At 41.2% G+C, this 12,041-nt stretch overlaps 1 protein-coding gene across 2 annotated transcripts in view; it reads right to left on the minus strand.

The window, feature by feature from the left end:
- LOC120733382 (ephrin type-B receptor 1-like) overlaps positions 1-12,041 on the minus strand; it is a 127,356-nt gene that overhangs the window by 33,978 nt on the left and 81,337 nt on the right. For both annotated transcript variants that reach the window (XM_040031503.1, XM_040031504.1), the window contains exons 10-13: positions 8,446-8,611; positions 7,927-8,032; positions 3,728-3,789; positions 3,423-3,620 (exon numbers count right to left, since the gene is read on the minus strand). In XM_040031503.1, coding sequence (XP_039887437.1) covers positions 3,423-3,620; positions 3,728-3,789; positions 7,927-8,032; positions 8,446-8,611 — 532 coding nt within the window. The remainder of the gene's footprint in view (positions 1-3,422; positions 3,621-3,727; positions 3,790-7,926; positions 8,033-8,445; positions 8,612-12,041) is intronic.

The raw sequence follows: 12,041 nt of genomic DNA on the forward strand, positions 1-12,041 counted from the left end.
TGTCACAGTCTGGCGAGGGCAGACTGTAGGTGTTGGCAAAAGGACCCAAACGCAACTCCATAAACTGAACGTGGCGTAGAGTTAACAGAAAATCAGCCGTTTATTGAGGCCAGCAAAAAGGGAGTACAAACAGCAGGACACAGGTGAACACTAAACCATAACCTAAACTGGGTGAACTAAAGCTAAACATGAAAAACCTTAAACGTGGTGAACTGACATAGAATGCTGAAGTGAGGGTATGGATGAGCAGACGACCTGACAAATGACATGCAAAAACAGAGGACTTAAATACACACGAGGTGATCAGGGGAAGTGGAGACACATGAGGAAACAGCTGACTAACATGAACCTAATGACAGGAGCAGTGAAGCTAAATACAAAGAACCAAGAACACACGACTCCTTCCAAAATAAAACAGGAAACATAATGAAACGCAGACATGACAACCAGAACTTGACAACGTAAGACACAGACATGAAACACATGAAGAGCAGGGGAGACTTAACATGGGTTTGGAAACACGGGGGGGAATTAATAAGAAAGAAATCACCTAGGGCATGGTACAAATGAACTGAGAAAAGCCGGGAGGCTTAAACACAAACTATAAACATCAAAATGAACTAAAACTCAAAACACTGGGTCATAAGACCCAGGACCGTGACATAATGTCTCAACACGGTGTGCCAAGTTTGCAGAAGGGACAAAAGAAGAAGAAGGAGTTAGGTCCGTAAATATTTGTACAGAAGCAATTAACTTTAAATGAAACAACTGCAGCTGAAGTGAAGACTTTCAGCTTTAATTTAATGGGTTGAACAAAAAGATTGCATAAAAATGTAAGGAACTTAACACAATCGCTTCATTTCAAATGCAGGTCAAAAGCAACTGAACTAATTAAATACCTGAAAATAAATTGTTAGTTTCTAATACTTGTTTTAAAAGCCTTTGCTGGTAATAACAGCCTGAAGTCTTGACCCCATGGACATCAGTAGATGCTGCGTTTTCTTCTTTTTAATACTCTGCCAGGCCTTTACTGCACCAGCTTTCAGTGTTTTAGCAGGCTAGTCCAATCTAGCCTTTCTATTCTTGAGGCTCACATGAGTGGCTCACACCTTGCAGTGAATCCTCTGTATTTGCTTTCATGCAGTCTTATTATTATGGTAGACTTGGATATCGATACGCCTATTTCCTGGAGAGTGTTGTTCACTTGGTTGGCTGTTGTGAAGGGGTTTCCTCTTCACCATGGAAATGATTAGAAAAATCCTTTAATTGTCCCACAAGGGGAAATTTAGTGGACGATCATCCACCACTGTTATCTTCCAGGTCACTCACTCCTAATATTGTAGCACTTTCTCAGATGGTTTTTTTCTGGATGGCTTGTTTCACCTGCATGGAGAGCTCCTTTGACCGCATGTTGTCTGTTTACAGCAAAATCTTCCAAATCAAACCTCAAATCAACTTCAGGCCTTTTATCTGCTTAAGTGATAATGACATAACAAAGGAATTGCCCTCACCTACCTGAAATAGCTTTTGACTCAACTGTCCAACTACCTTTTGTGCCTTTAAAAAGAGAGTGGCACATATTTAGGACCTGAAACTCCCAAACCCTTCATCCAATCTGAATGTGGATACCCTGAAAGATGCATCAGGCCCCCAATTGATTCATCCACTGTTTCCCAAAGCCACGTCAAAAACGGTAAAGAAGCCATTCTTAAAAGCTGTATGTCATTATTATGAAGTGGATGAGAATAGAGGTACAACAATGAGTGTGTACAGCTACTACAGCCACCATATAAAACACAATGGAGGCTTAGTCATGGTTTTGGAGTTGCATTTCAGTCAGCGGTGTAAGGAAGAAAAAAAGAAAGTTTAGTCTGTGCTGAAGAATGAAGTTGGTCATCATGACTACGATGACCTGGATGACTGAGAACCTCCACAGACGTCATACAAAATATTGACTTTCAAGCTTGTTTGAATTGTACAAACTGTGTTTTTGACTTATATATTGTAGTTTCCTTTATGTCTGTGAAGGTTCTCAGTCATCCAGGTCATCACAGTCTAAGGAGCTTGGAAAGAAAAGCGTCTGGAATTCTTTAAGTTGCTTGAAGACGTTTCACCTCTCATCTGAGAAGCTTCTTGGTGGAGAGTCCCAGATTTAAGCCCTATGGGAGTGTCCCCCACAAAAGGCAGAAAGGACCCCTTGATCAGTGTTCTAAGGTTTTTATCTAAACTTTAGAACTGAAGAAGCTTCTCGGATGAGAGGTGAAACGTCTTCAAGCAACTTAAAGAAGTCCAGACGCTTTTCTTTCCAAGCTCCTTAGACCAGCGGTCCCCAACCCCCAGGCCTCGGACCGGTACCAATCCGTGAGTCGTTTGGTACCGGGCCGCGAGAGTTGAAGCTCAGGTGTGAAATGTATGGTTTTCAGGGTTTTTATCGGTTTTCAGTGTTATTTTGTTATCGTTTTTATCGTTAACTCGATTTCCTGGGTCTTTTCACGTGTGTTATGAATAAATCTTCTTTTTTTTCGGTACCGGTACTAGTTTTATTTTGTTGTATTTATCTGCGACACCTTAAAGGCCGGTCCATGAAAATAATGTCGGGCATAAACCAGTCCGTGGCGCAAAAAAGGTTGGAGACCGCTGCCTTAGACTAGTTTCCTTTATGTTTGTACACACTTCAATAAAACTGCTGCATTTATTTTCCAGTGAAATGAGGGGTGGCTTAAGACTTTTGCACGATACTGAAGCCCAACGACTGATAACTGAAGTGGATGATAACTCACACTCAGCTTTATACTTTAAAGGTGTTCCTTGTTTTTCTTTCCTTCCTCTTTTCCTTTCTCCTTTTCTCATCCAATAGCCACCCCCCCCCCCCAGCAGCCCTGGGACTCTCAGCGTTCTCTGTTTGCCAAACATCATACAGCATTTTTACAGTGAGAGTGCAGATAGCCAAAGAGAATGCATGAAGACAGTTTTAATTTATTCCTGTGAAAGTTTTCAACATGAATAAAACATCTCTCCTGACTTCAAAGGAAAAATAAAGCAAAATAATAAACTGGCATTGTGTGATTCCAGATCTTCCTCATTCAAACTAAAGTCTGGCACAGTTGAGGAATTTGATTAATTTGCTGTAGAGGATCTGCTCCTTCACATGGCGGTTGGTTTCATTAAATAAACCAAGGTTTGCTTTTCTAGCTTGTGTTTTGAGGCACTTTGTAGAGGATAGCAGTGCTGTGATTGTGGTTATTTTTTCATCTCAACCTTCAACTGATTTTGCTTAAACTGAATGAATGCAGTGGTTATTCAACACATCTGAAAATAAATACAGATTTTCCCTTGCTGAGATTATCTTTCAGCAGCTTATAGAAACAACATGACGAAAGCGAAAGGGTCACCAAACACATGAAGGCACTTAAAATATCTACCTGATCCGATGACTTCCTCTATTTTGACACAGGAGGGATCGATTTCTTTGGCAAACTCCCGCACAGCCTCATTGGGGTCCTCGTAGGTGAAAGGGTCAATGTAGATCTTGACCCCTGGTGAACTGTGACCCTCAGACAGGCTGGGAAAGGTCACAGTGGGTGTGGGTCCACTGAACATGTCTGGCCTCAGAGTCACCTCTGAGGAGAAAGGCAGAAAGCTCGAATACACACACTGTTTTAACACATCATATTTTATGTATTGTGATAAAGAAATAAAGAGCGCAGTGTTAGGAGGGGGGTCGTACCTCCTCCTGTGTTGTACTGCTGCAGCTTGTCACCATATACGCTCTCCTTCAGCTGCCTTCTCCTGCAGACAGAAACACGGACACAGAGATTTACGGGGAAGAAAAAGTGGCAAGTAGGTAAAAAAATAACACAACTCAAAGTTAGAAATGTTGCAGAAACATCATGCTAATTGGTTGTCCTCTCGCTGTTTCTCTTTTGAGGTGAAATAAATTGTTTTCCAGAAGTGTGCTTAAGAGAGAGTCTGTCAGGAAATCATTAGTATTGGGTGACTTGCTCGTGCTCTTTGTCATCAGCTCTTGTTTCCCGCTTCTCTCTGAGGCTGAAACTAAAGGAATGCACGCGGTAATATTTTAATATGTGGACTGATCTCCACAGCAGACACCTAATACTGAGCGCAGGAGAGACAGCTTGCCGCTCGCTATTTCTGGGAGTTCATGGGGTCACTGAGACTTTGGACATTTCTTATTTCACAGCTAGTTTAAAACTCTTGCCGTATTAAATATTATAATTTAATATTTTTTTTGCATCACTTGTGCGTGATTTTTTGGTCTACAACTTTATTTCTACTAGGAGTCATTTCAAATCCTTTTTTAAAAAAATATGTGAAGTACATTTAGAAATGCTCCCTTCGCGTACACAACCAATGTTATTTCATAAGAATCTTTTGTTCTTGCACTCTAATTTTGATATTTCTCCTTCACATAGCCCACCTCTCCCTTAATGTCAGCTAGGACAGGCTCCAGTTCATCTGTGACCCCCTAACAGGATAAGAAAACAAATATTTTATAGTCCAATGCATGCAAAATTTAAAGTTAGACTAACTTGTAGGTCTCCTTGCTGTCAGTGGCTGTGGCCATGAATGACCATTATTCAGAAAATGCCACACTCGGTTTTTTGTAGTACCATATGCAGATACAGAAGTATTGGAAATAGCTAACAATAATAGCAATAGCAGCAGCAAGTGTAGTTTGAGCTTGAATCAGTTGATCAGCGAAAGGTTAAAGACTACAGTGTACAGAGAGGATTTGACTTAGATGCACACACGCGACTGCAAGCAGACATACTGGTAAACATACCGATTCTACATTTAAGGTGAGAGAGCTGCAGCTGTCAGTGGTGGAAGCTACACTATATTGCCAAAAGTCAAAATGCAGCCATCCAAATCACTGAATTCAGATGTTGCAATCACTTCCATGACCACAGGTGTATAAAATGAAGCAGCTAGGCATGCAGACTGCTTCCACAAACATTTGTAAAAGAAGAGCTCAGCAAATTCCAGAATGTTACCGTGATAGTGGAACAAGTCCAGCTGTGAAATTTTCTCACTACTAAATATTCCACAATCAACTGTTAGTGATATTATAACAAATATGAAATGATTGGGAACAACAGCAACTTGGCCATGTAGTGGTAGGCTATGTAAAATCACAGAGCTGAGGTGCATCGTGCGCAGAGGTCACCAACTTTCTACAAAGTCAATCTCTACAGACCTCCAAAATTCATGTGGCCTTCAGGAACAGTGAACAACGGTCGAACAACAGCCTTATGTCACCAAGTGCCATGCAAAGTGATGAATAAAGTGGTATAAAGCACGCCACAGACTAGAGCAGTGCAGGTGTCTCGTCTGGAGCAACGAATCACACTTCTCCATCTGGATGACTGTGGGTTTGGTGGTTGCCAGGACAAGGGTACTTGTTGGGGCTGTCCCTCATAATTTCCAGTGAGAGGAACTTGTAATTCTTTCATTTCATGCTCCCAACTGTATGGGAACAGTTTGGGGACCTTTCCTGATCTAACATGAATGTGCATCAGTGCACAAAGCAAGGTCCATAAACGCATGGATGAGTGCGTTTGGTGTGGGAGAACTTGACTGGCCTGCACAGAGTCCTGACCTCAACCTGACCGTACACTTCTGGGATCAATTAGAGCGCAAATGCACTTCTGGAAGAATGGTCAAAAATTCCCATAAACACTCCTAAACCTTGTGGAAAGCCTTCCCAGAAGAGTTGAAGCTGTTATAGCTACAAACCCTATGGATTAAGAATGGGATGTCACTCAAGTTCATATAAGTGTGAAGGCAGACAAGCAAATACTTTTGGCAATATAGTGTATATATAGTAAGGTACCATTTAATGCAACTTCAACTGTACTTCGTTTTAAAAGTATTATTTTACTTTCTAAGACATTTATTTAACAGCTCCAGAAAATAGTTTAAGATGAACATTTTACACAGTTGATAATGTTTTAAAATAGAGCACATTATTAAAGCCCACACCAGTGGTTTTAACCTTCAAGCTCGCTGAATTACAAAAAGCAGAATGGAATGAGATCAGTCAAACGTCTGTTTTTTAACAGCTGCAACAAATAGGGATTTTTTGGTTCCAAATTTCTCACATGGTTTAATATCAATCGAAATTCAAATGATAAGACACCAAAAAAAAACCACAAAAAATCCATCAAAGACGAAAAACAAACAACAGATTAGTTTATCACATCTTTTTCTTCTTCTTCTCTACCACCAATCATGTCCTCAACCCCTTTACCCTATTACCCCTATATGTAAAGTAAGTAAGACAAGCTGTTCATGCACTGATGCCTGTAATTTAACAATCTAACGATGCCATACAGAATAATATGACACCCAGAGGCGCCAAAGCGGTACTTTTGCAACATTGCTTCATTTTAGTGGTCAAGCAGGAGGTGGTGGACTGCCACAGAGTTCTTCTCGTCTCCAACTGGAAAAATGATGAAATGCTGCCTCCTGGTTGGGGTTTAGAAGCTAGTATCAAATATGATGGCCTCTTATTCCCAAGTAACAGGAAGTGCAGTGTGACTTGAACCAACAGATTGGCACAAGATCAGCAGTGATGTGGATGCTGTACCAGACTGTCATGGTAATGAGATTACCACTCCACCAAGTCCAACTTTCATAAGACTGCAACAAATAGTGCAAATAGTGATCATGAGATCTAGTAATGACCAAACGACTAAGACCGATGAAATCAGTTTCCTCTGTAGAAGGAATGGGCTCAGCTTTGGAGATAAGGAGAACAGCTCAGACATCCAAAGGGATCTCCTGCGCCTCCCGGTCTCAAGGGAGCCTTCCATTGGAGGTCGTTGGGTATATCCAAACATGAGGTGACCCTAGAATAGACTCAGGGCTCACTCGAGTGATTGGGAGCAACTGGGAACACCTCAGATCCTCCAGGATCAACTGGAAAGTGTTGCTGGGGAAAAGACCCTACTTGGCTTAGTGCCATTGTGACCTGATTATGTATAAGTGGAAGATGACGAATAGAGGGATGGATGGTGTTTTGTAAGGACTGACGGATGGACATTTTAGTACAATTATTCATGCAGAACTTTCACTTGTCATTTATTTTTTGTCACATCAACAACATATAAAAATGTTACTTTAAAGGAGGTACATCAGCTGTGGCTACGCTCCACACAACACACTCCCAGAGGCTTCCATTATCTGGTTTACGCTTAAGTAGTGATAGCTCGCACCGTGAGCTAGGTGCTGCTCATATGGTTGATAAACTTCCATTTTTTTCTTTTTTTCACCATTTTAGCTGAAATAGAAGAATGCATGTGCAGCAGCTCTCTTATTCATTTAAAGGAGCTTTGTTAAAATACATTTATTTGATTGATATTTGTGGGTGTCAGATTTATTTTACTGGGTAATTATATTTGAAACAGATGGCAAATGTCAGGAAAGAGAGCAGGGGATTAGTAAAATGGGTGAGGGATTCTGTTGCTGGGGGCATTTTTATTCATGTGGTATGCTCCATGGCCAATCGGCCCTGAACATTTATCCTGGAAAAAAATATGTTGTTCAAAGTCCACTTACTGCTTTTAAAAAAGCATCTACCAGTCTGTCTCAGCTAATCGATTTCCTCAGCGGTCATTAAATAACGTGATCTAAAGACGTGATGTGTGGAAGCTGCAACTGTGCTACTGAAGTGCCGCTTTGTCCACGTAATTACAAATACCTTTGCATTTCGTTCAAAGCTCAAAAAAGAGGGGAACTGTTGTTTTAACTATCAGTTCATGTTCATAGTCTGACAAGTGAAAAGTATGTTATTTAATAGGACACGTGTCTAGCATCTCTACCTCTTTGGATTTTGCAGTGACAGACATTTATGTGCAGCTGCACTTTCGTGTGAAGTGAGCAGGTGTGTCAGCTGTGCATTACCTGGTACAGATGATGGCGATAGCTACTAGTGATACAATACACACTCCACCAACTAGAGAGCCAGCAATCAGAGAGAGCTGCTGTCCGAGCTCTGACTTATATTCATCTGCAGAACACACACACACACAAATTAAGGAAAAAATATTATATTTCATACTCCTCATATGTTTCAGTCTTGCATACACACAGCTGAGCATTTCTGGAAGGGAAAATATATAACTGACACTTTTTTCTCTCTAATACACAGAAAATATAATTTACAAGGCTCATTTTACATGACTGCAAGCACTCTTCACAAACATACACACGCGCGCACACACACACACACACACACACACACACACACACACACACAGAGAAAGTAAGGGAGAATTTAATCACTTCACAGCCAGAATTTCACTCTTGCGCAACCCTCTCACATTCCCTCTCTCAGCCCTACACTCGCTTTCCTCTCCACCACGAAAACCCACACCCACACAAACACCTCCACACACTCCAGATAACCACCCACACACTTACCGTCGGTGAGGGTTTGGAAGAGCATGTCTTTGCTGTAGGCTCCGTAGCCCGCTACAGTGCGGGCCCTCACCTGGACCACATAGCCGGTCCCGGGTCTCAGACCCTCCAGAACCACATTAGGTGTTTCGCTTAGGACCATCGAACTGTTCAGCACAGATGACTGCAACTGCGTGTGAAGTACAGAGACAATTAGGAGATATATTTAAGAAGCAGCCCAAACAGTCTGTCTGTAACCAAAATATTCTTTTAGTCTAACTTCAGCACTTAGTTTTGGCCAGTATAAACAAAAATACATCCAAAGTAAAGCGAAAACAAAAGAAATTGGTAAAAGCACCCTTTGCCAGGCTTCATCACATTGCCTTGTTCCAAATAACAAAAATATTACAGTTACATGTAGTGGTACAATATGTAGTCATGGAGATAGTTTGGGTTTATTAATCCATATTTGGATATCTGTGTTTTCATGTAATGTGAAGCTGAAACAGGAAAAAAAGTAATCCACAGGCCTCACTGTGTATAGCTTTTAGTTTATTAAAACTTCACACAGAGAAGTCACTGGATTGTTGTTTTAGGGAAGAGTGTGCTGTGATACACAGTGGCCAAAGCACGATTGTGTTTAGTCTCATTTCATTGTGGCTATTAAAAAGCAAGGCAACACTTCACATAGGTAGGTTTGGAATACTGGTGTCCCAAACTAAATAATATCATCATTTCAAAATGCATTTTGTATTTAATCAGTTTATCATTGTCAAAAATGAAAATTTGTTTGATGAATTCGTAACTGTTACAAATTTGCAGAAGGTGGCAAAATACTTTTTAGCAGCACTGTGTGTGGGTCACTATCTAACCGAATCCACCTCGAGAATACAAGAAGTCTACGTGTGCCGTCTTTCTTTTTGTTGTAATGATCTCCAGAGCTGAGAGTTGTACACAGACACAAGAGACTCATCAGTATTACACCCCATGGTTCAACAGCTAGAACAACCTTAAGAAGGAATAACTTAATATTTCCTTAATGACTTTCTAATCCACTGTACGAGGATTTATAGAGGTGCTCACACTTTCTGCTCTTCAGTTAATCAAGTGTGTTTGATTAGCAGCACCTGGCTGCCACTTACCCTCTCAGTTCCTATGGAGGCAGCGACTGATTCTGAGTTTTTGTCAAATAAATAATGACACAGTGCACATGTTTTGTAGTCCATCTGAGTTTGTATTTACCTCATTCAAAGACCAGATGTATGCACCAGATGTGTAAAACTTTCTTTTGACCCTGACTGTGCACAGCAGCAGTTGCTTGTAGATGGATCGATGGTTGCCAGTTTGAAAATTTGAACATATTATCCAACCCCTCTGGTCGGCTCTATTGCATCTGTAACCATAACCAGCGCTCACCTCATGGCTACACTGACATCCTGGTTAAAACGATCTACACTATGGAAAAGTGAGTGATGAATAAAGAAACACTGCCTAACTTACACCTCTGTTTCGAAACTAAACACTAAGATTGGGAGACTGCCATTTTTTGCAGCACATAAAGATTCAATAAGTCAGGTTCCTCTTTAAAACAGAAAAGGTCAGAAACAAGCATTTTGCGAGGTGTGAAGCCCTATTCAAAACTAAAGAACTCCTAAAGCTGCTGCTTTTGCAGACTTGATATTGGTATTCTTAAACAGATTACACCATATGATTTGTGAGGCTTAATTTGATTCAAAATGGGCAGAAGGCATTCAAAATACAGCGGCAGACTGAGTGTTTGCTGAATGAATATAATGATTCTGTGCACAGGAAACAGATTCCACACAGCAGAAAACAGTATGTGAGCTTAACCTTCCCTTCCCCATCAGTCTCTTATACTAAACTGTAACCAGAGTAAAGGGCAAAGTTGTCCTGTTCTCTCTGGAAACCTAAATCCTCACAGGATCCTCTCAGACATCAAAGGTTCCTCTGGTACAGTTGCAGTCACTGTCAGAAGGCAAGAAGTCAGAAATCTTTAGCTGGCACTCGTGCGATTTCCAACATTTACCCCGTTAGCACCACTTTGGAGCCAACCCTACAAAAACAACGAATAGTCTTTAGCGATCCTTTGTCATTATTTCTGGAAAGATACATAAACATGATATGTTTTTCCAGTTTTCTTGGTGTGGTAACACAGAATCTTGCCACATGAGAACAAATGTTGTTCAGGCTTTTTCAAGCTCACTATTGTTAACATTTCTAAACCTCCAGTTTTTGCTTCATATGATGCTCCTTGCCCTCATATATCTTCCAGTTATGTTTTCACCCCTTTTAACCCCACCCCCCTTCATTCCCTGCATATATAGGTATTTCTGTCACAATGCAGTTAATTAGCTATTATCCTCAGAGACAGGTGAGAATTTGGTCTTCACCCCTTCCATTTCTTCTTCTGGACTGAATTAGGTATGAGACCTATCAGGCCACTCCAATAAACCAAAGACCACCACCTTGCACTGCTATCTTTCTCTGTCTGCCTTCTAGACTTCCTGTCTTCAGTCGGTTTCTTTCAGATAAAAAAAAAAAAAAGCTTCACTGCAGTTAATTTGAAATGGAGTCTGGAGAGAATGACAGATATAATGTGGTGATGGCATGAAAGTAGAGGAAGGGAAGCATGCAGTGAGGATGAAGGGTGGTAGGGTGGAGGGGGTCAAAAGCATAGCAAAGATGAGAGGAAGAGAGATGACGGTGGTGATGAACAGGACAGGTCAGGAGGGAAAAGAGTGGGAAGAAATTGAGGGAAAAGCAGATGAAAGGCTGGGAAGGCTACCAGAAGATGGAACGGATGAAAGAGGGTTAAAGATGATTGTTTTTATTATCGTAATCTTTCATAACCAACACTCATCCCCCGATCATCAGCCCCCTTTGTTGCTGCAGGGCCTGTTTACTTTTCCAATATGCGATATCATATAGTATTTATTACCTTCATTCATGTCATCTTAATATACTGATTTCTCTTATTAACATATATAAAAGATGGATGCCGCTAATTGCTTTCTCGTAATTAGGACATAACGCAAGGACAAGTGTTAAAGGCTTGAAAAGAATGCGTTATATTTGCAAGTGGACAGAGAAATGGGGTATTGCGTTGGGGGTGAAGTTTGAATTTGAAGGTGTGTGTGTGGGTGGGGGGGAGGGAGGGAGGTTGAGGGTGGCTCTATGTTTGCCAGAATGAAGAGGTTAGGGGGCAGCCCATATGGGAAGGCCTGGTAGCCAGAGATAAGTAATGGGGAAAAATCCAGCCTTCTTGCACCATATCAAATCTACTACATTAAAACCTCATTATCTATAGAGTGGGAGTGGAAAAGGAAGGTGCGGGTGGGGAGGATGGGGGGGCGAGAGAAGGTGGAGAAATGACAAAAAACTGCCAGAGCAGGAGGTAGAGTACAGCTGTCTGGTAAGAAAAACCTGTCCTCTCTCTGCAGGCTTATCAAACCACTCCCCGGGGACATCTTCACTTTCAAATATGTGCTAAAATTAGTCTTTATGTGGCCGACTGCTCCGTGGTGTGAAACGCAGCGACTGAATTGGCTTCTGCGTTAAATGATATTGAAGTAAAAGCAGCAGCAAATAAGCCTGACTTA

Source organism: Simochromis diagramma, unplaced genomic scaffold (genome assembly GCF_900408965.1).
Source record: "Simochromis diagramma unplaced genomic scaffold, fSimDia1.1 OVJJ01000284.1, whole genome shotgun sequence".
NCBI lineage: Eukaryota > Metazoa > Chordata > Actinopteri > Cichliformes > Cichlidae > Simochromis > Simochromis diagramma.